Raw genomic sequence first — 26,264 nt, 5'->3', positions numbered from 1 at the left:
GGAGGGCCTTGAGTCCTCAGCAGGTGTGGCCCCCTCACCACCCCTCTTCCCAGACAGCAGAGCTCTGGGGCGGCAGGGCTAGGCACCCTCGAAGCTGTTCATAGTGACACCCATGTACTCTCCCAGGGGAGCAGGGAGTTGGGTTTGCCCTTAGATTCCCTTGTTCAGAAAACCTCTAACCCCTGGGACTCCAGAGGTCCTGAAGCCACAGTGTGCCTCACTGGCCTGGCCTCTGCAGCAGTGTCTCCAGTGTCAGGGGGGGCGTTAGGGTCACCCTGGCAGGCACTCAGAAGGAGAGGTGCGGCTGGAGGGGAGGAGGCGGCGGCGGCGGGAGGGCTGGTTCTGGTCCCCACCCCCACCCAGCCTGCCCACAGACCCTGTGCTGCTCAGGGCCATTCCCCTGTTGGAGCTCTATACACAGCATCTCCTTTTTGGGGTGGGGGTGTAAAGCTTGCGTTGTTAGTAGGACTCTCCCTGCACGCTCCAGGCCCTGGTACAACACATCTGCAGGCGGAAGCTGGGGAAAGAGGGTTCTCTCCCAGCCTCCTGTGGTCAGAGTCAGAGGAGTCTCGGGCCAAGGGGTTGAGGCCTCTGGGTTCTCTGGTCAGTGGGCTGGTCATAGGCCTGGACTAGGATGGGCAGGGAGAAATCGAGCAGGGAGGGGGCCTTGCGAACAGCTGGGGGAGAGGTCAGATTGCAGGGTTGGGCATAGAGGGACAGCCACCCCCTCGAGAGGGGGACTGGGACAGTTTCAGCCTGGGAGGGGCAGGCAGCTGGAAGCCGGCTTTGACTTGCCCGACAGGCTTGCAAGCCTGGAACAGCTGGGGGGTTCTGCACCCGCCACCCATCCCTCATCCCATGTGCTCAAGGCGCCAGGAGGCCTCGGAGATCCCGGCCCCTCTGAGGCTTCCAGGCCACTCCCCAGAGACCATCTCAGTGAGGCAGGGGGGATCCCCTGAAGAAAAAGTTGGGGCTGCTCACCGGCATTAGCCTGGTGACAGGTGGGTGGGTGGGGCGGCAGGTAAGAGGGCCAGGTTTGGGTACCGGAATCCCATCTCCGCTCCTGGCAGAGTGTGTTGCCCACCCTGCCCCCGCCCTCCGGGACCCACTCCCTGCTCATAAGCCTCAGGCCAGGAGGAGCCCAGGGAGGCCAAGTCACTGAGGGCAGCGCTACTTGCCACTGTGAGGGCCCAGAGGGTGCAAGGTATGGCCCACTCCCCTGGCCACATCTGTGCCTGTCACCCAGGTTTGCTGTCCACTGTTGGCATCTCCATGGAAACCCCTCACCTCAGCACTACCTCGGGACCTAACGCCTGAGCTTGTCGTTCGTGTTGAGGGGAGCGGTGTACAGACCCGTGGACACCCAGCGTCCGACGACACTCGCCAGTGTCCTGTCTGGGCTCGTGTTTCCCAGCCCACGGATCTCTCCCGCATGTCAGCCTACTGGGTTGAGGAAGCACCTGGCCAGTGCCCGGCTAGAGCTCTAAGCTGCAGGGTGTCACACGTGGCCTCAGAAGCCCAGGTTACTCTCTCAGGGCAGTGACACCTGGACCAGAGAGTTACTGTGACAGGGCGGCCCCTTCCCCATTCCTAGGGTTGCTGAATACAGCAGCCAGAGTTCAGAATGTGCTCACAGTCTGCCCCCGCTAGGGCCAGCCCCACCTGGCTTCTCTTGCTCTTTGTTGGACTAACGTTGCCTGAGGCCAGGGAGAGCAACGGCCAAGCCACCATCCAAGTGTCTTCGGTGGAGCATCTTCAACAGGAAGGGAACACAGTGGGTAGGGGTGTGGGGGCCATCCCCAAGCTCCACATGGCATCCTGACCGCGGGAAAGGTTCCCGCTGCCCCTGGTCCTGCCCTCACAGCCAAGTCAGAGATGCCGATCAGGGCCCGAGCTCATTGGTGTGGGTTTCCTTTGGGTGAACCATCGTTTCCCCCAAAGTGGACTAAGCCGCTGATGAACAGCAGGCCTGGGGCTGCTGGGCCCTTTCTGACCTCCCCTCAGGGGCAGAGCTGTAGCCCCACTGGCTGCCCCGTGGGCACCTAGGCTGGGGCTGGACACCAGGCTAAGCTCTGGCATGCTGAATCTGAAGGAATCCTCACCACCACCCACCCCATGGTGGCTCCTGTGGCAGTTCCCCTTTACAGATGAGGAAACAGAGTCCCGGGTCCAAGGTCAAATGGCTGGGAAGTGCTCGTGTTACAGCCGGATCCAGGCTTACTGAGCTCGTGTGCTCAGATGCTGTGTGTGCCCCAATATTGGGGTCTCTCCATGAACTCAGAGGGTTCTCGTGAATAGCCCATGGCCCTCGTGAGACCCTGTTACCAGGGCCACCAGGCCTCAGCAGCTAGAAGCAAATACTTTTCCAGCCCACACAGATCTGTTTCCTAAGCCAGTGAGGCTACATTGCGAGAGGAGCAGACTTTCCTGAGATTCCACTGGAGGGGTGGTTAGGAACAGGGCCCAAGGGGATCTAGTCCCTGGGGCAAGCTGAACAGGGTTACTACACTGCACGACCCCGGGAGGGCATCCCGTACATTTGTAGCTGTGTACAACCTGTGCAGCTGTACAGAACAACCAGGGAGGGTGGTAGCAACAGGAGTTGTAGAGATTGTCAGCATGCCCGGTGGTGGAAGCAGCTCTCCTTCCCCAGGAACAGGGAATGACCACAGGCCTCTGGACCCCAACACTCAAAAATCTATGTCCTGCCAAGCCAGAGGAAGGCCCAGTAGAGACTCTTGAGCAGTAGACAGTCCCTGTTGTCTACAGGCCTAGTCCTGCCCCAGAGAAAGAGCCAGGCTGCCTCCTCCCCCTTCTCCCTGGACCCTGTTCCAGGCCCCAGCTGGCTTCCTGGCTGGCTGCTAGCCCTGGCTTTCACCCCAAAGAGAGCCAGTCGTAAACAGGAAATGCTTCCCGATGAGATGCTGCTCCAGAGACTGAAGACCCTATCCAAGCGGCAGTGTTGACTGGTCCCAGCAACCGAGGGGGAGGGGATGTTGCCGGGCTCCCCTACTTTGGGGCTGCCCCCTGCCCCCCAGCTCCCTCCTGTGTGTGCTGAGACTGATGCTGAGTCCTTCTCCCCCCAGAGACAGTCCGCAGGCCACCCCCAAGTCACAGAAAGCAGATTCCCCCAGCATCGACTACGCAGAGCTGTTGCGGCACTTTGAGAAGGTCCAGAAGAAGCACCTGGAAGTGAGACACCAGCGGAGTGGGCGCGGGGACCACCTGGACCGAAGGGTTGTCCTCTGACGGGCCTGGCATGGAGAAGGGCCGGAGGAGCGGCCCCACGGAGCATTCAGGGTCTTCAGGCCCCTTCCCCAGGAGCTCGGAGACCTGCCTGGGGGGCGGGGCGGGGCCTGGGCCCCAGCGCGGGCGGGGGGCGGAGTTTGTCCACGCAAGCTCCCTTCCTAGCCCAGCCCCTGGGGCCGCCAGGGCAGGCAGCTGCACCCCGGCCTTCTCACCGAGCCGGCGTCCCACCAGGGTGGGGCCGAAGCCTCAGGTGCCGCCCCATTCTCTGGAACTGGTCTCTTTCTAATATCCTCTTGCAAAAGAGCTCGACCTCTCCAGCCTCTCCAGAGCCCACAGCTCTGGCCCGTGCTGACTCGCGCACCTGCTAGTATGCGCACCTGTCTGCACCGAGGGACCAGCACAGAAGTCCATGTGATGGCACACCCCCTGCCCTAATAAAGAAATGACAGAAAACCCTCCACCGCACCTGCTTGCTCCTTCCCCTGGCACCTGCTCCCCGCCTGATTGATGCCCGCAGTTGCTCCAGGACCCCGTTGCCTGTCCCGGGGCGCTGGTGCCAGGGATTACCCCAGGGAGTGCTGGCTGCACCTGAGAGGCTGCTCACCGCCCAGCCCCTGATGGGGTGTTCCAGGTGCCAGTTCTCGCCTTTAGGACCCACCGCGTCCTGGAGACCGCCCAGCACTGGTCTGGCCTGAAACCCTGAACCCTGCCTTCCCAGGCACCTCCTCCGACCTTCCCACCGGATTCCCCCGTGGGAACGGGCCACATACCCAATGAACAGATGAACCAAAGCTGGAGTTTCTGAATGAAAGGGCTGCAGGCCGCGGCCCCTGGAGGTGAAGGCCCGGGCCCAGCGGCACAGGGCCGGAGCAGGTGCCCACCTTGGCGGCTCAGGCTCAGAGCCTCGTTACCCGCCGTGGGCCGGAGTCCACCTGATCCCAGCCTCGGTCTAATGAGCTCCCAGGTGGCCCCTGGGGCTGGGGAGACCGAGCTCGGGGGGGCCTTTCCCCGGGGCCGGCTCTGCGCAGGGAGGGCGGGAGGGATGTGCCGGGAGTCTCCAGGGCCGCGCGCGGGCGTCCCCACACGTGCGCCCGGAGGCTGCAGCCACCTGTGCTCGGTCGGGCCGGCCCCGCCGCTGAGCAAGCAGCGACCCGACTGGGTCGCGACCCCCGCCCCCCGCCCCCCGCCCCGACCCCCGACGCGGTGGCTGCGGCCCGCGTGGGAAAGCAGCCAAGGAGCTCCCGGGGGGCCGTCCGGGCCCGTCGTGCCGGGGACGAAGCGTCCGAGGCGGGCGCCCCCCGCGCCCCCGCCGCGCCCGCCGGACGCCCCCGGGGGAGCCCAGCCTGCCGCCGGCCGCTAAAAGCGCGGGAAGACCGCGGCCCGAGCCCCGGGCGGGGGGAGGGCGCCGGGCAGGCCCCCGGGCTAGGCCCCCCCGCGGCCCCCGCCCGCCCCCGGCCCGTCTGGCCGCGCCGGGCTCGGGTTTCAGGGCCGCGCTCGGGCGCTGACCGCCCCGCGCCCCGCGCCCCGCCGGCCGTTCCCACAGCGCGCCCCGCCCCCCGCCCCCCGCCGCCGCGCCCACGTGACGCCCGAGCCGCCGCGGCTCCGATTACCGCCGCCGCCAGTGCCCGCGCCGAGGCCGCGCCGCCAGCCGCCGCCGCCGCCGCCGCCCCCCGCGCCATGGCCCGCGCCGCCCCGCCGCGGCCCGCCGCCCCCGAGCGCCCCGGGCCCCGCCGCTGAGCGCCGCCGGGAGGCGCAGGCCCCGCCTCGGAGCGAGCGCCCCTGCCCTGCCCTGCCCGGCCCGGCCCGGCCCGGCCCGCCGCGAGCATGGAGACGGCGGAGAAGGAGTGCGGCGCCCTGGGCGGGCTCTTCCAGGCCATCGTCAACGACATGAAGGTAACCGCGCGGCCGTGCGTGCCCTCGTCCGGCCGGGTCGGGGCCGGGGCCGGGGCCGGGGTCGGGGTCGGGGTCGGGGCCGGGCGGGGCGGGCGGGGCGGGCGGGGCGGGGGTCCCGGCGCGGGGTCCCGGCGAGGCTGCTCCCGCGCCCCCGCCCCGCCCCGGCGCCCCCGCCCCGCACCCTCCCGCGCCCTCCCGCACCCTCCCGCACCCTCCCGCACCCTCCGCGCCCTCCCGCACCCTCCGCGCACCCTCCGCACCCTCCGCGCCCTCCCGCCCGCCGCCTCCCCGCGGCCCTGGGCCCGGACAATGCTGTCACCGCCGAAAGCCGGAAGAATAATAAAGCAGAGCCGTTGCCTCCTTCCCCGCCGGCGGCCCCGCGCTCGAGCCCCCGCGGTGGGGCACTGCGGTCCCGGTCCCCGCCGGCCGCCCCCGTGTCCCAGGCCTCTGGCCTCACCTTGCGGGGAGGGAGACGTTGGGGTTCCCGGAGCCCCTCGGGACGGCCCGGCCGCCCGGCCTTCGGCACCACCCTCCCCGCATCCACCCCACCACCTCGGTCCAGGTCCGGGCAGGAGCAGGCCGCCAACTCTTGGCCCACCACTGGCTCGCTAGGAGGGGAAACTGAGGCCTGGGAATGGCTCAAGGTCACCAAGGAGATGGGCCGGGCTGGCCCTGACCTCAGCCGCCTCGCTGATCCGCCGAGCGAGATGCTCTCTGGGGAGAGGCCGGGGCTTGGCAGGGCTGGCCCAGGCTGACCAGGCAGGGAGGGCTTCCCGCTCCAGTGATGGGACCGGCGGGAACGTTGCTGCTGCCCTTCCTGAGGGGAGGATTCTGGGGGCAGGGGAAAGAAGTGGGCCCTCGGCGTGAACTCCTGAGCGCCCCCCACCCCGGCACACTCTCCCAAGTACCCAACACAGTCCCACGGGCACATCACAGGCCCAGGAGGAGGCCCCGCGGTGCCCAGGCAGGCCCTTCCCGAGGCCCCCAGCGCTGCCAGGGGACAGCCCCGGGGGCAGCAGCCAGACCCCTGCCCCTGGAAGGGGCCCGAGGCCATGCCCACCCAGGACTTCAGGATTAGCGGCACATGGGCATCCTCCGCCCCCATATAGGGTGCTCCCCTGAGACCTCCGTCCCTTGCCACGTCTGTGCCCCTCGGGCAGCCGTCAGGAGTCCTGGCCCCTCCACCCTCAGCAGCCCCTCCCGTGCTGTGGACATCACAGCCCTGGTCGCAGGACTCCTTCCCAGGACCAGGCAGCCTCAAGCACCCTCCCCCAGCTACTCCCGGGGCTGGGACCTTCCTGCACCCTCCTCCCGCTGGCAGCCTCTCTGCTCACACTACGGGGAGCAGCAGCTTCTCTGTGTGGAGGATGGGGACAGGACTGTCCCCCCTCTCCAGGCAATTTGCAGGGAACTTTGAGAGCAGACAGAAGGAAGAGGGAGACATAGCGGGAGATTGAGGCAGGATTTTCTGACAACGTGGGGGTTTCACCCGGGGTGATGCCAAGGACCTATGACATACGCCTGTGTTCAGGACAGGGACAGAGCAGGGGACTGGGCCTGGAGGGTGATCACCTGGATTTGAGGGGCAGCTTCTGGCTGCAGTGATCTGAGCCACAGAAGCAGCAGGGCTTCCCCAGACGGAGGGGGCTGAGCTGAGGAGTCTGAGCTTGCCCGTGAGGCCCGTGCACAGCACGTCCACTCGAGCAGGAGGGAGGCCTCCCTCAGCTACACCTGGAGGCCGGACAGGTGGGGGGAGGGCACCGGCCCAAGGTCGGGACTCCCTGCCTCTGTGCCTTGTTGAACTCAGCCCAGATGCCCACCGGGGGCCAGGCCACCTGCTGAAGCCCAGAGAGGGCAAGGGCTTGCCCGAGATGGCGGGACCAGGCCAAGTGCCTTCAACGGAGTGAAGGAGGCCTCCCACTCAGCCCTGGCCCATCCAGAAAAGGGGGCTGTAAACTGTGCCTTCCTCCTGAAAGTGGGGAGGTGGCCCAGACATAGGCCCTGCTGCAGGGCAGGGGCGGGGGGCTTCTAGCGGAGAGGCAGGGATCGTGGGGTTAGCCAGCGTTAACTGAGCACTTACTGTGCACTGGGCACAGTGCTAAGTGCTTCCCACGCAGTGTCTCCTTCAGTCTCCCCTAGGACCCAGTGACGTGGGTACAGCCCCCAGCCTGATGTGACAGGTGAGGAAACAGGCCCAGAAGGGGGCCTGGTCCAGGATTCCCCAGAAAGCCCTGTCCCTGGGATCCCATTGTGGGGTTGGTTGCTCACCCCCACAGCCCATGCCGGGACGACAACCACCGCCAGGTCAGAGACAGTCTCCGAGGGCCTCCCCCTGGGTCCTGTGCCATCCACCTGAGCAACTCTGGTAACAGGCCCGGGGGATAGGGTGGGTGTTTCTCCCATCTCTGTGCTCCTATCCCCTCCCCACTTGCTGCCCAGATGCTCATCTCTCTGTACCCCTGGAAGTAGGTGTGGTGAGCAGTCAGACATGGGATCAGATCTTGCCCCTGCCACTTGGTGGCCTTGAGCAAGTCAGTTAATCTCCCTGAGCCTCAGTCTCCTGACCTATAGAATGAGGGTGACGGGCATATTTATTTTATGGGGCTGTGCTAAAGACCCAACGTACTCACACAGAGAGACGGGCTTCGCACAGTGCCTGGCTACCACAGCCCCTTGGCCGGCAGCAGTCACTGCCACCAGTGGTGGTAAGCCAGTCTGAGAGCCTGCCAGCCAGCGCATGGCCAGGATGAGGGTAGGGGCCCAGGGGAACACAGGGACCTCCCCCCACCCCTGGACCCTGGCTGCTCCATCCCCTCCACCTCTCCATCTCCAGGGTCCTGAATATGTGACCTACTGGTGGGGGTGGGCTCCCGGGCTTAGAGACTGGGGAGGAGGAAGACCTGGGCCTGGCCTCCCCCAGCCCTGTCTCGTCCCCTCCCTACCGGGAGCTGAGAGTATGAAGGTCTGGGATGCAGTGAGCCTAGAGGCTGGGGAAATGGACCTCAGCCTGAGGACTTTAATGGAGTAGGAACTTGTCTGTCCCCAGCTTCTCCTGGTCCCTTGTGCTCCGAGACTGCACAGAGGCTGCTCAGGGGCTGGGAAGGTGCTCTGGGTCAGGACACCTGCCCCCAGATACCTGCATCTTCAGCATTGTCTTCCCCGGAGGTCTTAGCAAGGCTTCGGGGCTGAGATGTTGCAGTGATGTCAGGGTGCCACCTTTCAGAAGACTCTTTGGGGTGCCGAGATGAGGGTCAGCTCCTTGGGATTGCCAGGGACAACCCACCAGGCCCCTTTACCCTGAACTGCGCGCACATGGAGACAGCCCACCCACCACCTCTCCCATCCCGCTCCAGCCTGTGTGAACTCAAATATTTGCTTTCCCTGAGCGCTGGCTGGGCTGGGAGGGGAGGAAGTTTCTAAGGCTATCAGAAGCTGTCCTGTCTCCTTTCCACCCCTACAGGCTGTCCTCCGCTGGAGAGGCCATCTCAAACCTGCCCCTGGGTTCCAGTCTGGCAGAGCCTGCTTCTGGAGCCTCGAGGGCTGGGGTCTCTGCATTCCCTGTTTCCCCAGCAGCCCACACCACAGCCTGCATAGAAGGGAGGGTTAGAAGCCCTTTGGGGCTGGGACTTTACTGCCCTCTGGCTCCCCTTCAAGCTTCAAGGCCTCCACAGGGCACTCAGGCGAGGGCTGAGGTTTCTCCAGGACCCAGCCACCATGGAAGGACGCATTAGCCAGAAAAGCCCCTTGATCAGACTGGACAACTTGGTCGCCAAGAGCCCAGTCTCCCTACTAGGAAACCCCCTCCCAACTCAGAGCTTTGGGCCAGGCTGGGATAAAGGCCACACTGTGTCCCCAAGAGGGGAGGGGAGCCGGGGGTGGAGAAAGGTGGCTCTGTTGGCCGCACAAGGCCCCATTCAGCCTGGGGCCTGGCTCTCCCAGGCGGGCTGGCTGGGCCCTGCAGCAGTCACAGCCTCCCCGGGCCTGGGAGCCACTGCGGCTGGCCTGGGATGGATGGGTGGCCAGGCTGGCCGCAGCTTCCGGACCACAGGGTGGGGGCCCGCAGAGGCCCCGCTTGAGACCTGGCATGCCTGAGCCCTGCTGGTGGCACACCATGTCTCTGCCCTCGTGCCATGTGGACTACACCTATGTCAGGAGGGACACGGTTCCCCTCATGCGGCTCAGCCCAGAATCCCTGCTGGAACCCAAGGGAGCCCCCAGGAGACAGGACCTGCCATATACTGCTTCCACCTCCCCCAAGAGAGGGTGTGAACCAAAACAGTGGCCGCTATGGACAGTAGGCCAGGCTTCCTGACTGTCAGGGAGGGAGGGCTGAGCAAAGGCACCTGTTCCCAGGGCCCATGGCTCTGTCCTTGGGCCTCTGCAGCCCCAGAAGGCCCAGGAGCCTCTCTCCTGGGGGCAGGGCTGAGACCTCAGAAACTGCCCAGAATCTGGATACAGGCATGTGGGGAGCCCAGCCCAGGTGAAGCCTTACAGTCTCCATAATCTCATTACCTCTCCCATCTCCTCGGCAGAGCTCCTACCCCATCTGGGAGGACTTCAACTCCAAGGCCACGAAGCTGCATTCCCAGCTGAGGTGAGGCTGCTGAGGGCGCCCCCGTTGGGGAGGGGACGGGCAGAGGAGAGGACACCTCACCCACAGACCATCCCACTGTCCATCTCCCCAGGACCACTGTGCTGGCTGCTGTGGCCTTCTTGGATGCCTTCCAGAAAGTGGCAGACATGGCCACCAACACCCGAGGTGGGGAGGGGGCGTGGCTGGAGGTTGGGTATGCCCCAGCTTGGGCGTGGAGGCTGCAAAGGCTGAGCCGAGTAGGAGCCACAGACAGGACACAGGGCCCAGAGTCGGGGCCTTGAATTCTGTTCCCTAGTGGAATCGGCTGGTCGTGGAGGGAGTGAGCCTCTAGCACGAGTGGCATGCAAGCAGGAGTGTGAGAAGGGACCGGGAGGTTAGTGGGGGATTCCGCTCTGGCTCCGCGGCCCGCTGCGCGCCCAGCCACAGGTCAGCGTCAGGGCAGGGCGTCCGCGCGGCTCCTCCGCACCACCTCTCCGAGCCCCTGTTGGCTTCGAGTTCGAGTAGCAAGGTCGGGGCCCAGCTCCTCCGGGAGGTGAGAACCGGGCGGCGGGCGCTTCGCGCTCTCACGCCTGCCCCTGGGCCCCCGCGGGTTCCCCGCACGGAGGCGCTGGGCCGGCCCCGGAACACCCGCCGCTGCACAGGCGGCCCGGCCCGCATAGGCAGGGCCTTGCCCCAGCGCAGAGGAGCCTCGCAAGTACTGAGAACCCATCCGATCCCCGATCCCCGATCCCCATCCCCGATCCCCGCGCGGACGGCGAGGACGGAGGAGGGAGGACGAGGATCGCGGCCGCGCCGAGCGCCCGGAGCTGGGGGCGGGGCGCGGGCTGCGGCTGCGAGGGCGGCCTTCGCGGGCCGGCGCGCCCCCTCGTGGCCGACGCCGGGACTGCGGATGCCCCGGCGGGCCCCTTCCCACGCTGCGCGCTTGCCTCGCCAGGGGCCACGCGGGACATTGGCTCGGCGCTCACGCGCATGTGCATGCGTCACCGCAGCATCGAGACCAAGCTGCGGCAGTTCACCAAGTGAGTGGGCGCGGCGGGCGGCAGGGGGTGGGCGCGGGGGCCGGGGACACCCGGTTGGTGGCCCTGACCCTCCCGTCCCGTCCCACCGCAGCGCGCTGCTGGAGAGCCTCATCAACCCGCTGCAAGAGCGCATCGAGGACTGGAAGAAGTCGGCCAACCAGCTGGACAAGGACCACGCGAAAGGTGGGCCCTGGGCTCGGGCGGCCTTACTGTCCCCGTCGTGCAGAACCCCCCATCATAGCGCTCCTCTTTCACCCCGTGCACAGAGTATAAACGAGCCCGGCATGAGATCAAGAAAAAGTCTTCAGACACGCTGAAGCTGCAGAAGAAAGCACGCAAAGGTAGAGCCCACAGTGGCCCATGGAAGCGTAGCCCCACAAGGCCCTGCTCCACATACCCCACACCCCATGGGGCATCCCAGGGCGTCATCCTGGCTGGAGGGGCCCTCTCCTGGACCCAGGACCCTCCAACCCACTGGGTGGGACAGAGGGAGCCTCCCTGCACCCCAGACCTGGCCCAGGCCCTCCCCTCTCAGGGAGGCAGCAGGAGGCCCAATAGGCCCAGGCACCCACACCCCTGCCCCAGGAGTGGCTCTTTCCATCCGGCTGTCTTTCACACATTCTTTCTTTCTCTGTCTCTCCTCCTCTCCTCCTCCCACATCCTTCCTGTAGAGCTACTTGGTAAGTCAAATGTCCATCCCTCCAGCTGCTCCTCCCGTCCTTGTCCCATTTGTCTGTCTCCCCCAGCTCAGGGCCATTGGAAGGAGCCTCTCCAAGCCAAGGAGGAGCGAGGAAGGCGGTCGGTCCAGCGAGGGAGGGGCCTGGGGCACAGTCCCCCTGGGGCCCTGGGGGCCCCTGGCCAGGGAAGAGTCCCAGGCCACTGCTGGGTCAGTCTGCCAGGCCAAGAGGGCTTGGACGGGGCGGGGGGGTTTGGGGGGGCATAGGCCCTGGCTGCCCCGCTCCCACCAGGCCTGCCCAATCACCTGTCGCCTTCTTACTTCCTGTCTCACCATCTCTACATCATCCTCTTGCTTCTCTCTGTCTCTCTCGCTGCTTCTCTGTGTCGCCGTTGCTGTCCTTATGCATCACTCCCTGAGCTGAGTGGGAGCCCCCACCGAGACAGCCCTTTCCCCCCCCTGGGGGCCCAGCCCCTAGCTCTCCTGACCCCCATGCCCCTCAGTGGCCTGGCCCACAGCTGAGCCCCAGGCTCTACTTTGTCCAGCCCTCACCCTCTCCCTGTACCCTGTCAGGTGAGGGGTTGCTGGTCCATGGGCAGTGAGGGTATCCTGAGGGTGGAAGGCTCAGCTGAGGAGGCCCCTACTGGACTCACCTGAGCACACCTGCTCCCAGGTCCCAGGTGGCTTTGCAGCTTTGGTGTCTTTCCTGTGTGTGTGTGTGTCTGTCTATCCTCTCTGCCTGCTCTGGGACCAGCCCCTGCACAAGCCCCAGAGTCCTGGCCACTCTCCCCGGTCCCCAGCCCCACGGCCAGGGACAGCACCTCAGGCCCGGAGCCAGGCTGGCATCCCCAGCGCGGCCTCTCCTCCCAACCCTTCCAGGGAAAGGAGACCTGCAGCCACAGCTGGACAGCGCCCTGCAGGACGTCAACGACATGTACCTGCTGCTGGAGGAAACAGAGAAGCAGGCGGTGCGCCGGGCCCTGATCGAGGAGCGCGGGCGCTTCTGCACCTTCATCACTTTCCTGCAGCCTGTGGTGGTGGGTCCCTCAAAGTCAGGTGTTCTGAGCAGCCCCACGGTTGTGCTAGTGGGAGGGTCTCCAAGAATCTCAGGAAATCCCAAGAATCAGAATTTGGGGACCACTGGTGGGGGTTCTGGGTGACTCAGAGGCCCCAGCCACTTGACCGTGGGCTGGGCTGACCACTTGAGCTCCGAGAAAGGCCACTTCTCAGTGATAGGTAGCTGGGTCCACGTGCTCATAGCCCACAGACAGGTCTCGTAGCCCATGATGCACTCATTTGGTCTGGACAGATGGTCACACTAGCCCCAGAGTGTCCAGTTCCAACCTCTGCCAGACCCAAGCAGTGGTGGGTGAGAGAGGAGAGGCTAGGGGAGGCCCATTCCTCCGGGGGCAGGGGGACAGGGGCCGGGCCGGTGGGCCTCACCTGCTGCTTCCTCAGAACGGCGAGCTGACCATGCTGGGAGAGATCACCCACCTGCAGGGCATCATCGATGACCTAGTGGTGCTGACCGCGGAACCACACAAGCTGCCCCCCGCCAGCGAGCAGGTATCGTCCTGGAGCTAGGGCCGTGGAGGGGGCAGCTTGCCATTGGCTGGGGACAGTGGAGGAAAAAAGAGGACAGAGGACCAGACATGTCCCCAGACATGCTGTGGGACACCCAGGAGCACCTGCCCAGGTGAGGGTGGGGGCCTCAATCTGAGAGCACATGGGCAGAGGTCCCATGGGGCTTTACCCCACCTCTGCCCCCAGGCTCCACCCCAGTGAGCCCCAGACCTGGTGATGCCTGCCAGTCATCCACACCCAGAACCTGTCCCCTCCCCTAGACTCAGGCACACAGGCCACCCTGCTCGGCTCAGCACTGTGCGCCCATTGCACTAGGGTCAGTTCCACCCAACAGGTCCGGGGCGTCGCCCTCGCTAGGCCCTTCCCATGTGCCCAGCCCTCTGCTGAGCACTTTCCGCGGCCATCCCAGTGAACCACCCCGTGGCCTACAAGACAGGAGGACTCGCTGTACTTCACGGGAGAAAGCAGGTTCAGTGCGGTTCCAGGAACTTGCCCAAGGGGCTCAACAGTGCCAGGATTTGACTCTCATGATCACTGTCTTGGCTCCCCTGCCAGTGAGTCCCCAGGGACACTGGTTCTCCCATATCCCCTGCCTGGCCCAGGAGGGGACAGCATCCTTGAGAAGCCGAGAGGGAGGAGTCTCTCCTGATGCTCCACCCTCACCCCCACCTTCAGACTCCCCTGCAAGGTATCCTGGGGCTTGGCTCTCATTAGGGAAGAGAGTGGGGGGCCTCTGGCCCTACCAGTCCTCTGTGGGGTCCCCCAGAAAACGATAAGGCACTCTGCAGAGCAGGGCCGCCTCTCATGACCCCCACCCTCGTCCCTCTCCAGGTGATCAAAGACCTGAAGGGCTCAGACTATAGCTGGTCCTACCAGACCCCCCCGTCGTCGCCCAGCGGCTCTGGCTCACGGAAGTCCAGCATGTGCAGGTCAGTGCAGGGTTGACGGAGGCGGAGGAGGCAGGGGGACCCTAGGGGGGATGGGGAAGCTCCCAGCCAAGCTGCATTGAGAATTGCTTCAGGGCCCCAGGATTCACACAACTACGTCACGGAGGAATTTGCCAGTGTAGAGGACACGTACCCCCATCTCCAGGCTGCTGCCAGCACAGGCATGTGGTAGCAGGAAGCGGGCAGGAGCAGCTTCATTTAGGGAGCAGTCACTGTGTGCCAGTTGCCACACTAAATGCTTTATGCCTTTTCTTCATTGAATCCTCACCCCACCATGGTCTCCGTTTCACTGAAGGGGAAATTGAGGCACGGGGTCCCAGCATTTCACTCTCCGGCTCTGCCCAATCCAGCAAAGTCAGTACGGGTGGAGGACAGTAAGGACTTAAGACACAGGAGGGAGGGGCACAGACACTTCTGGGAACATGTGCTGAGGCCACAAGGAAAGGGACACTCCAGCCTGGCTGGTTTCCAGCCGATGCCTCAGGCTGAACCCTGGCCCCGGAGTCTCATTCAGTCACCGCCCAGCCCCAGGATCAGGGAGGCCTCCAGGGCTGGCATCAGGGCAGGATTTGGAGGAGACATTTAAGATTCAAGGTTCCTTGGGCAAGAGGGCAGTGAGCACAGGGCGAGTTCCCCCCCTATTGGGGGAGGCTCCTCTGTCCCAGGCTCCCTTTCCCCAGAACCACCTCTGGCTGAGCATCTGGGCACGAGAGGTAAGCCAGGCACGGCCATCAGCAGCTCCTGTAGAGGAAGGAGGGCTAGGGTTTGTTGGACGACCGGGTAGGTGTCCATCACAGCAGGGAGGGTTGCAGAGGACACCTGTGACCAAGGGTGGTGGCTGAGTAGCTTCAGGATCATGTTCAAAAAGAAGGCAGCCTTCGTTGCCCGAGAGTGAAGTGGTTGCACAGAGGACGTGAGCTACGGAGGACTTGACACACTGAAGGGGGGCGGAGGGGGTGAGGACAGTGGTGGGTCCAGGACCCACACAAACCATCACCACATCCTAGGTATCCAGTTAGGGTTTGACGGCAAAGATCAGACTTTGCGGAGGCAGTCCAGAAACAGTCAGACCTGTGTTAGGTTCTAGCCCAACTGGGACAAGCTTTGACACTTAGGGACTCAGTTTCCCCATCACCAACATAAGGCCTGCTGTTCTTAATGGCAAAGTAGGAAGCAAAGTGACTGCTCGGCCCTGAGAATGCCCTGGAATTCTGGGGTGCTCCGAGGGCAGGTACTGGGCCAGCTCTTGGGGGCTGTTCCCTGCCTGGGCCCCACCCCCATCCCACAACCCAACTCTTCTGTGGCACCTAAATCTCAGGACTTGTAGTCTGACTTTATCTTTTCCTTCCTTTGCCCCTCACCTCTTTCTTCCACCCTTGTCTGTCACCCTCCCCTCCATACACACCCTTGTGTCTCCCTGTACCCCTGTATCTGGCTGCTGTACCCCCTCCCTCGCTCCCCCCAGTGCCCCCAGCAGCGGTAGCAGTGCCAAGGGTGGCGGAGCCCCGTGGCCCGGGGGTGCCCAAACATACTCACCCAGTTCCACCTGTCGCTACCGCAGCCTGGCACAGCCAGCCACCGCCGCCGCCCGCCTCTCCAGCGTCTCCTCCCACGACTCTGGCTTCGTCTCCCAGGATGCCACCTACTCCAAGCCCCCCTCACCAATGCCTTCAGACATCACCAGCCAGGTGAGGAGGCATCTGCAGGGCCTGGAGGTCCCCAGGACCACCTCACTGGGGACCACCCTGGCTGAGGAGAGGTGAAGGTTTTAGAGTGGCCAGCATCTGCCTCAGCAGTGTCAGCAGGGGGCTTCTGTGGCTCCCCTTCCTCACCATTCCCTGGTTCCTTACCTACTGCCTTCTCCCAGTGGGGGGGGGGGGAGCCCCGAGGGGACAGCTTAGTAGCTCTGATCCTTTGTGACTCTCCTCCCACAAAGGCTTACTGTGATGGGGTGGCTGGCCATGGGAGGCATCCCCGGGAGCCCCAGGACATCCTCCTGCTTCTGTACACTTGGGCCAGCTCATGCTGAGCCCAGAGACTGGCCCGTGAACCTCCTCAGATGCAGGCGCGGATCCTCCAGCCTCAGTGAAATGGGCAAACAGAGGGAGCCCAGTAGAAGGCAAAGGGAAGTCGAGCCACCTGCCCAGGAGGCTATCCTGAGGGTGTCAGGAGCGACTGCATTAGGATCCAGCCTGCTACTCCTCCCCACCAGGGCTAGTACCCCATTTGGGCTGGGTATTTTATCTTCTCCTGGTTTTTTTGCTCAAGGATGTCCCCATTACACTTCTAGTCTCTCTCCCTGTGCTGGCTCATTCCCATCAGTATACACACAAGCTCTAGTATCATGGATCTTACTTTTGTTTTTAAGATTTTATTTATTCATGAGAGGCACAGAGAGAGAGGCAAAAACACAGACAACGGGAGAAGCAGGCTCCCTGCATGGAGCCGGATGTGGGACTGATCCCCAGCCCCAGATCACACCCTGAGCCAAAGGCAGAGACGCTCAACCGCTGAGCCACCCAGGTGTCCTGTATCATGCATCTTAAAAGCCCTCCCTTCTGACTATAAGAGAAAGGAGGGAAACTGAGTGGGGAAAAATTAGAGAGGAAGACAAACCACGAGAGACTCCTAACTCTGGGAAACAAAGGGTTGCCGAAGGGGAGGGTGCCGAGGGTGGAGGGGGTGACTGGGTGTGGGCACTAAGGAGGGCACTTGATGGGATGAGCACTGGGATGATACTTTATGTTGGCAAGTTGAATTTAAATTTTTAAAAAGGAAAAAAAAAAAAAAGCCCTCCCTTCCTCCCAGGTTATCCTCCAGCCACCTAGTATCCTTCACAACAGAACTTCTTAAAAGATTTTTCCACACTAAACATCTCCGCCTCATTTCCCATTGACTCCTATCTGCTTCACCTATCTTATGACTGAAAATTTTTAGATTTGTTCATTTCTCCCATATAGTTCTATCCATGCTTGCTGTATATATTTTGAGACTGTTTTATTAAATGCATACAAGTTTAAAATGTCAGCTTTTCATAGTGGATTGAATCTTCTAACATGATGTAGTTGATCCTCTGTTCCTTATAATGCTTTCTATCTTAAAGTCTGTTTTATGTTACTACAGCTATTTCAGCTGTGTTCTGTTCAAGATTTATATTACCATTTCCCACTTCTTTGCTCTTAAACTCACTATATTTGTATGTTTTAGATGAGTCTCTTATAAACAACAGATGTCCAGATTTTCTCTTATCCAGTCTGACAATCTCTATCTTTTAATCCGTATTCTTAGTCCACTTATATTTATTACGATTACGGACTTATTTGGACTTCTTCTGTCTTTTTATTCATTCTGCTTTTTCTGTGCCTCTTTTGTCTCTTCCCTTGCCATTCGATTGTTTTCTTCTTCCCGTTCATTCCTCCCTACTAGATTATAAATTGTATTCTATTTCTTTTCTTTTACAGGGTACTTTGAAATTTTACCATGCATCCTTACACAGGCTCACCTTCTGAATAATTCAAAAACATTAATAAATATTTTAACTTAGTCACTCACTTCCTCCCAACTTATAAGCTATTATACGTTATCTCTACTTTTTTGGTAACACTCACAAATGACACTTTTCTTCTTAATTTCACTATCATTTCCTACACATAGCATTTGTCTAGATTTATCCATATGTTTACACATTTTTTTTGTTCATCATTTTTTCTTGCACCTCAAATCTTCCTTCTTTCTGAAATATATCCTTTAGAAATTCTTTTTTTTTTTAACTTTATTTTTTTTAAGATTTTTTAAATTTATTTATTCGTAGAGACACAGAGAGAGAGAGAAGAGAGAGGCAGAGACACAGGCAGAGGGAGAAGCAGGCTCCACGCAGGGAGCCCGACGTGGGTCTCGATCCCGGGCCTCCAGGATCACACCCCGGGCTGCAGGCGGCACTAAACCGCTGCGCCACAGGGGCTGCCCTGGAAGGTCTATTAGAATAGATCTGTAGGGCAGCCCCGGGTGGCTCAGTGGTTTAGCGCTGCCTTCAGCCCAGGGCCTGATCCTGGAGACCTGGGATCGATTCCCACATCCAGCCCCCTGCATGGAGCCTGCTTCTCCCTCTGCCTGTGTCTCTGCCTCTCTCTCTCTCTCTCTCTCTCTCTCTCATGAATAAATAAATCTTAAAAAAAAAAAAAAAACAGATCTGTAGTAGTAGTAAATTCTTGGTTTTTGTTTATCTGTAAACATGTTTCATTTTGTTATCTTTCTTGAAAGTTTGGCCAAGGACACAATTCTGAGATGACAGTCATTCCCTCTCCAGACTTTGAAGGTATTTTTCCACTGTGTTCTCACTTCCGTTGTCGGTTGAGAGGTCTGCCGTCCGCCAGATTTTGTTGCCCTTCATGAGTGAGCTTACTTTGCTCCCTGATCACTTTTAAGATCTTGGCTCTTCAGTTTGTGTCTAGTTGCAGATTTGTTTTTAGCCTCATTTGATATGTTTATATTCCTATATCTGTGTATTCATGTCTTTCACATGTTCTGGAAATTTTCAGGCATTATTTCTGTATTCCTACATTCGTCCTTTCTATTCTTTCCCTCTGAGATTCCAATTCCGTGTGTTATCAGACCTCCTCATCTATCCTTCTGTGTCTTCTCTTAATTCTCACAGTTTCCATCCCCTCACTTCTCTGTACAATGTTCTGGATCATTTATTCAGGTCTGTCTTCCAGTTTCCTTTTCTGTCTGTTAACAGCAATTTAACCTCTCCATTGAGGCTCGTTTCTAACTTGTTATTTTAAAGTAATTTCGGAAAAAAAAATAAAATAAAATAAAGTAATTTCGGACTTGTAGACAAGTTGCAAAAAGTACAGAATTCCCACTGGCTGCTCCCAAACCTCCCCTAATGTTAACCCCTTATGTAGCTACCAAACCAGGAACAAACACCGGCATGTGTGGATAGTCTTTTTTCAAATTTTGCCAGTTTTCTCATAACTTCCCTCTTCTGATCCAGGAGTGCAGGATCCAGGGCTGGACCCCAGGTCACCTTTAGTTGTTATATCTCTTTCAGCTTCTCCAATCTGTAGTGATTCTTCAGTCCTTCTTTCATGACTTTGATGCTCTTGAAGACTACCAATCAGGTATCTTGTAGAACATTTCGCAGTTTGGGTATGTCTAGTGTCTTCCCATAATTAGATTGAGGTCATGGATTTCTGACAAGAATACCACAACGACATCATATTGTTCCTCATCCTCACCAACCCCGGGTATTTTGCATCTTTTTCATTTTAGCCATTCTAGAGGGTGGATAGTGGTAGTGCCCTGTATTTTTTTAATTTGCACTTCCCTAACGAGGAATGAGGTCGAACATCTGTTCATACTTCTGAAGGCCACTGGGCTGTCCTCTTTTATGAAGGACCTATTCAAATTTCTGCCCATTTTCTACTGGGTTGTTTGCTTCCTGATTCTGAGAACTTCTTATATTTTATGGATACAACTACTTCATCTGAGATCTTCTCTGTTTCTGTGGGTTCCCTTTTTACTCTCTTAATGGATTTCTTAATGATCTAAAATTCTTAATTTTAGTGGACATCGTTTGTCCAGTTTATTCATTTTTTTTAATCGTGCTCTTTTTGGCCTGAGATATATTTGTCTACTCCAAGGTCACAAAGATATTTTCCTCAAAAAGCCTTTTTACCTTTTTCATTTAGATGTGCAGCTCATCAGGAACTGATTGTGTGCGCGCGCATGTGTACACGTGCACATGTGTGATTTGAAGTAGGGGTTGTTATTCCACACAGATATCTAATTGGTGATTTATTGAAAAGACCATCTTTCCCCTCTTGCACTACAGTGTTGCCTCAGTTATAAATCAGGTGTTATCTACATGCCTGTAGCTATTTTTGGAGTTTGTATTCTGTTCTGCTGGTTAACTTGTGTTCTCATACCAATACTATACCGCCTTAATATGTAACTATACAAAATTTTGATATGTGGTAACTAAAGTTTTCCATCTTTGTTATTCTTCAGTATCACCTTGTCTACTTTTGGCCCTTAGAAATTCCTTGAGTTTTAATGTCTGCTTGTCAGTTTCCATTAAAAAAAAAAAAACAAAAAAAAAAAAACAGTAACAGCAACTCCTGGGGTTTTGACTAGGGATTGCTCACATCTCTCCATTTATTTCGGCTTTTCCTTCTCTTGGTAATGTTTTGTAGTTTGCATGTAAAGATCTTGCACATCTATCATTGGTATTTTTTTCCTGAGTATTTGATGTTTATTGGTGGTTTTATTTATTTATTTATTTATTTATTTATTTATTTATTTATTTGAAAAAGAGGGAGTGACCGGGGGAGGCACAGAGAGAGAGGGAAAAGTAGACTCAATGCTGAGCTTGGAGCCCAACGTGGGGCTTGACCCACAACTCTGAGATCTTAACCTGAGCTGAAATCAAGAGTCAGATGTCCAACCAACTGAGCCAACCAGGCACCTCTATTGATGCTATTTTAAATTCTATTGGCTTTTGAGGAGGTATTTTGTTTCTTGGCTGCTGGAAATTTGATTTTTTTTCTTTGGTATATTGACCTTACACTCACATTTATTAAAACCACTTATTTCTAATACTTGTAGATTCTTTTGAGTATTCTATATATGTGACAGTCCTATCTTTTATAAGTAATGACCACTTTTTTCTTCCTTTCCAATCCTTTTGCTTTCTGCTACTTTTTCTCACCTTACCGCCCTGCTAGGATTTTCAGTACTGAGCAGAAATGGTGATCATGGGCATCCTTATCTTTTTCCCCACTCTCAGAGGGAAATACATTGATATTTTTGTAGATATTCCTTATTATCAGACTAAGGAAGCTCTTTTCTATCCCTAGTTTGTTTGTTCATGAACTAACTTTGAATTTTTCCACTGAGTGTTCCAAATGCTTTTCCCTTGTTTTTTGTTGGCTTTAACAATTATATTGGTAAAAATCCAAATTTTCATATTTCATCTGAATCCTCGCCTATGGTACTTTGTTTCCTTTTATTTTGGTGATCTTGGTTCATCATAAACTGTAAAAAAAAAATCTGGGGGTCTAAATTAAGGAGAATATGGAGAATTTGGCAGGGCAGACGTGCTACTAATAATGGATCCTTTCCAGGTACCCTGGCTTAGTCCGGGCCATCACAGGGCAAGCCCCCCACGTTGCCCCTTGCCCGGTCTCCCAACCACTGTCCCGCACTCATTGTGTGCCCTAGGAAGCCTTCATGGCCCTGTGTCTACCCTGGCTGCTTTTGTCTTCATTCCTCTGTCTTCTTTTGAGTTGGGGGCTTCCCAGGCCACCTACTACCCGGAGCAGGAGTCTCCCCTGCACACTTGGTAGACTCAAAAATGATCTTCTCCCCCCACCATTCTGTGAAACGGTTCTCGAGGTCTCCAGGGATGCCTCTTTGCCCTCATCTGAAGGATCCCCCATAACATCAGCACCACTAACTAACTGTCCCTCCTCCACATGGTAGGTCCTTCCAAGTTCTGTGACATCATCTGCTTGTGGTTTTCTTCCCACTTCTCTGGCAGCTACTTGTTCCTCTCCTTTGCTGGACCTTCCTTTTCTTCTCAGCCGCTGAGCATGGGCATGCCTGAGGTCCTTGAACCTTCTAACTGCCCTTGTTGCTGAAGTGACCTTACTCTGTCGCATGGCTGTTAATCGGTGGCTCCAACCTTGTCTTCTCCCTAAACTCCAGACATGTAAATGCGGTTACCTAATCACAATCTGTGTGTAGATACCTAACAGGGAGCTCAGGATGGAACTCTGGGCTCTTTCCTTCCTGCAAGCCGGCCCTTCTGACATGACAGGGACACTGTCAACCCCGCTGCCCTCCCTAGTGTCTTTCCCTTGCCCACCACATCCAGGCCGTCAGCTGCGAGTCCTGCCATTCAGCCTCACAACCTGTGGCTCCTGGGCCAGGCCACGGGGTTGGTCGGTGCCCGTGGCGTGCGCTCGGGGTGCTGAGGTCTGCTGCAGATGCTCGCAGGGTGGCGGGTGGGGCACCAAAGCGGAACGCCGTGCTGCATGCCGGTGCTGTGACCAGCTCTGTTCTCTCCTCTCCTCGTGGCCTCCCCGCCCGCCCCCGCATGGCAGAAGTCCTCCAGCTCCGCGTCCTCAGAGGCCTCGGAAACGTGCCAGTCCGTTAGCGAGTGCAGCTCCCCCACTTCGGTCAGTGCTCCTGCCTGTGTGGGATGCAGGGAGGGCCCAGGGTCTACCCCGGGGGGTGCACACAGTGCCTGCTCCCCCAGGAGGAGCTGCCTGGGCACACCTGCAGCCATTCCCAACACCATCTTTCCCTCCCAGACGTGCCTTCCTACCCCGGGCCTGGAGGGACTGAGAGGTCATGGCGTCCTCCATTCTCTGCCCTTGGCCACGATCATGAGCCTGAGGCCCCGTGTGGGTCTGAAAACCCTGAACCTCAACTGTAATGAGGGGATCCTTCACCGAGGACGCAGGGCCAAGGGCCCCCTGACCTGTCTGCCACACCTTGCAGGACTGGGCCAAGGCGGGCCCCCACGAACAGCCCTCAGGCACCAGCCTGCAGCGGAGGAAGGACCGGGCCGAGCACCCCCGAGACACAGAGCCAGGCCTGGCCAGCGGGGGCACCCTGGGCCCCAGTGGGGAGGAGGCCCCACGACCCCGCATGTCCCCTGCCACGATCGCAGCCAAGGTAGGTGCCCGCTCCCCTGGTGGCCCAGCCCGGGGCCCCACCTTCACTCCCAGGGAAGTGGTCTCCGGCCGGCCCCTGTCCACCCGGCAGGAGCCCCCGGAATCTGGGCTGAGGGGGGCCAGCCGGGAGCCGGCTTCAGCCTGCAGTCTTCCCACCCCCAGCACGGTGAGGAGGTGTCCCCGGCAGCCAGCGACCTGGCCATGGTGCTGACCCGCGGCCTGAGCCTGGAGCACCAGAAGAGCAGCCGGGACTCGCTGCAGTATTCCAGCGGCTACAGCACGCAGACCACCACGCCGTCGTGCTCTGAGGACACCATCCCCTCCCAAGGTAGGCCCTGGGGCCGGGGCCGGGCCGGGTCACCGGGCCTTCGCGGCCCCGGCCCTGGCCCACCGCCTCCCGTGCCCTCAGGCTCCGACTATGACTGCTACTCCGTGAACGGAGACGCGGACGGCGAGGGCCCGGCCGAGTTCGACAAGTCCTCCACCATCCCCCGCAATAGCAACATCGCCCAGAACTACCGCCGCCTGATCCAGACCAAGCGGCCGGCCTCCACGGCGGGGCTGCCCAGCGCCTCGGGCGCACCCCCCGGCGTGGCCACCATCCGCCGCACGCCGTCCACCAAGCCCGCCGTGCGCCGCGCGCTCTCCAGCGCCGGCCCCATCCCCATCCGGCCGCCCATCGTGCCCGTGAAGACGCCCACGGTGCCCGACTCCCCCGGCTACTCGGGGCCCACGCGGGCGGGCAGCGAGGAGTGCGTCTTCTACAGCGACGAGGCCGCCTCGCCCCTGGCGCCGGACCTGGCCAAGGCCTCGCCCAAGAGGCTGAGCCTGCCCAACACGGCCTGGGCCAGCCCGGCCCCCGAGGCGGCCGGCTACGCGGGGCTGGCGGGGGACGACGACGAGCAGCAGCAGCAGCTGGCCGCCAACCGGCACAGCCTGGTGGAGAAGCTCGGGGAGCTGGTGGCGGGCGCCCACGCCCTGGGCGAGGGCCAGTTCCCCTTCCCCTCCGCCCTGGCCGCCCCCGCCGAGGAGACGCCCAGCCCGCCCCCCGCCGCCGCCGGTGACCCCCCCGCCGAAGACATGCTGGTGGCCATCCGCCGCGGGGTGCGGCTCCGCAGGACCGTCACCAACGACAGGTCGGCGCCGCGCATCTTGTGATGGCGCCACCCTCCGCCCTCTGGCCCCTGGAGAGGCCGGTGGCCTGGCTGGTGAACAGCAGAGGCTCAGAGCGAAGGCACAGCGTGGAGAGCAGACCCAGGCAAGCTTTCGGTTTTTTGTTTTTTAAGTCACATGAGGCAAAGCCACTGGATGGAAAGACACGTGTCTTGGATTTCAGTACTTAAACGGGAAGTGACTTCTTTAACACAGCTCGCCAGCTCTGAGCCTACAGGCCTTGAACTGGATTTGGAGCCTGTTTTTTACGTCTCTTGCCTGCTCTGCCCTCCTCTTCCTCTTCCAAGGCCCTGCCTCTCCCTGTCTCAGTGCGCCCCGGTCTGGGCCCTAGGGCCGCAGCTTAGGCGACCAGGCCCAGCTTCTCCTGAATGCCAGCCGCCCCCCCCCCGCCCCCCGCCCCTGGCCGGGCTCCTCTCTCCTCCCTTCTCTCCTCTCCCAGGCTCCCCTCAGTCAGGGAGGCAGGCTGTCTGTGGAGGGGCCAGGCGCCCAGTCGGGCCAAGGTGTCAGATTTGACTGAAGCTACACAAAATGGCTTTTGGGTGGGGAGCACAGATTGAGGTGGGAAGGTCCACCCTGCTGTGGGGGGAATGCGGCCCACAGGCCCAGGGCCCCAAGTTAAATCCTGGGGAACTGTGTGGAGGAGGCCATGGACGCTGAAGTGCGTGGCTGAGGTTGAGAGCAGGGCAGTGGGGAGGGATCCAGAGGCCTGACAGTCATCTGGCCAGCCCTCCGGGAGCTGCTTTCAGATGAGACTGTAACTCTGGTGGCACTTTGGTCACGGTTTCGGCCACCTTTGGGGCTAGGGGCTGGAGCTGTAGAGGGTATGGGGGGTTATTTTATGAATATAATAATAAAATAGAGCTGACTGGACAAGGACTATGTGTGGGGACAGGGTGGACAGTACAGGGTGTCCGAGAGTGCCTGAGGGAGAAGGGGTCCTCACAGTGGCCCGGTGGGCCCATGGCCGGAGGAGGAGGGCCAAATTGGCTTCCCCAAAGCCAGGGGGTAGTTGTTTTTTCCTCCAGTTTCTGGAGCAAAGCCAAAATAAGGTTGGGGAGGGCCAAGGTGCGGCCTCCAGCACGACCGCTTGGATGGGGGTGAGGTGTGATCCGGGGAGATTGGCTTTGACTCTCTGTTGCCAGAGGAGATGCCATCCCGGCGCAGTCCCCCCGGCCTCCAGTCCTGTGCTGGCGGTGGGTGCAGGGTGGGGGTGCCCTCCCCTCCATTTACCGAGTCCCACCAACTCTAAGCAGCAGGTAGAAGCAGGTGAGTCTAGGGCGAGTGTAGGGCTTCCTGTTGTCCTGCAGGCCAGCAGAGAGGGTGGCCGGGCTCGGAGGGCAGCAGGACCACAGGCCCCCCGGGGTCAGGAGAGCAGGCTTTTCCTGGTCTGGATGGGGTGGGGTTGGGTCTGAGTCAGCGCCAGGCTGGAGCTCCTGGTAGTTCTGCAGGGAACTGGGATCCAAGCAAGGCGGCCAGGCAGGTCTGGGGAACCAAGGATGCTCCTGAGTGGATGGAGCCCCCCGGGCTCCCCAAGCACAGATGGAGAATGGTTTCTGTAAGTTGCTAGGTCTGAGAACAGCCTTGCTGAATGCTCAGACCAACCTGAGAGCCCGGGTTAGGGCACCTGGAGAGAGGGCCCAGGTGCGGGAAGGCCTGGAGCGCCGGGAGAGCAGGTGGCCGGTGTAAGGAGCCGCGGGGGTGTGGGGGGTTTGCACTGCCCCTCCCCGAAGGGCTGTGCTGGTCTTTACCCCGGTGGGCTGAGGGAGGAAGATGCAGGATGTGTGATGTGAGCAGGGTAAGGAGTGGTGGGGGGTAGGGTGGGGGGGTGGCTTGGGAGGCCCGAGGAGGGGCCCCCAGGCTCATGCCTCCTCCCCTCCAAGCCATCCCAGGGTGTACATAACTCCTCCATCCCCCTGACCACCTATCTCCCAGTTAGTGACCACCTCTTAGGCCCACCCCCTTGGGATCCGAGCCAACCATCCCACATCACAAACTTTGGTTTGGGGGACTTCTTTACGTTTTTTTTTTTTTTTTTCATTTTTGTACAGAGAAATATTCTTTTCAAAAGCGTCTTTTGACTGAAGTAACTTTTCTGGTGCTGTTAACTTGTTCCTTTTTTTAATTTATTTCCCCACCCGAGTCTCCCCTCTTGGCTCCTACTCACCCTTTCTTCCCTCCACCCCTCCTCACCCAGCCCCATCCCATCTGACCCATTTTGTTTCTTTTCTTTCTGTCCGTTTTTTGGATAAATGATCCTCTCCTCCCTGCCCCTCCACCCCGCCCTCCCCTCGATTTAAATAGTCACTGCTACAAGTAACAAATGCACTGTGAAGATTCCAGTATTAATAAAGTTGTACTGTAATTAACACCCTTGCCTCCGCCTGGCTTCCTCCAGGGCTGCTCCCCAGCCCCCTGCGGCAGCCCCGGCGCCCCGGCCTGGGGCAG

At 59.6% G+C, this 26,264-nt stretch overlaps 2 protein-coding genes across 5 annotated transcripts in view; both read left to right on the top strand.

Annotated features, from left to right (window-relative positions):
• The window catches only part of VAC14 (VAC14 component of PIKFYVE complex), a 100,903-nt gene extending 97,196 nt beyond the window's left edge, over nucleotides 1–3,707 (top strand). For both annotated transcript variants that reach the window (XM_026011639.2, XM_026011640.2), the window contains one exon: nucleotides 3,087–3,707. In XM_026011639.2, the coding sequence (XP_025867424.1) occupies nucleotides 3,087–3,249 (163 nt within the window). In that variant the 3' untranslated portion in view covers nucleotides 3,250–3,707. The remainder of the gene's footprint in view (nucleotides 1–3,086) is intronic.
• Nucleotides 3,708–4,951: 1,244 nt separating this feature from the next.
• MTSS2 (MTSS I-BAR domain containing 2) lies at nucleotides 4,952–26,187 on the top strand. 3 transcript variants are annotated; one of them, XM_072731558.1, is made up of 14 exons: nucleotides 4,953–5,142; nucleotides 9,675–9,736; nucleotides 9,828–9,901; nucleotides 10,671–10,755; nucleotides 10,847–10,938; nucleotides 11,022–11,096; nucleotides 12,311–12,468; nucleotides 12,890–12,997; nucleotides 13,847–13,944; nucleotides 15,524–15,650; nucleotides 22,071–22,145; nucleotides 22,471–22,647; nucleotides 22,809–22,974; nucleotides 23,056–26,187. In XM_072731558.1, exons 1-14 carry the CDS (start codon nucleotides 5,074–5,076, stop codon nucleotides 23,802–23,804), a joined length of 2,115 nt encoding a protein of 704 aa, XP_072587659.1. In that variant the 5' UTR covers nucleotides 4,953–5,073; the 3' UTR covers nucleotides 23,805–26,187. The 3 variants fall into 3 exon arrangements, with proteins under 3 accessions (XP_072587658.1, XP_072587659.1, XP_072587657.1); XM_072731556.1 differs by having other exon boundaries at nucleotides 15,428–15,650; XM_072731557.1 differs by lacking the exon at nucleotides 22,071–22,145 and having other exon boundaries at nucleotides 4,952–5,142; nucleotides 15,428–15,650.
• Nucleotides 26,188–26,264: the final 77 nt, after the last annotated feature.

Source organism: Vulpes vulpes, chromosome 12 (genome assembly GCF_048418805.1).
Source record: "Vulpes vulpes isolate BD-2025 chromosome 12, VulVul3, whole genome shotgun sequence".
NCBI lineage: Eukaryota > Metazoa > Chordata > Mammalia > Carnivora > Canidae > Vulpes > Vulpes vulpes.
This window is presented reverse-complemented; position numbering and strand designations above follow the sequence as displayed.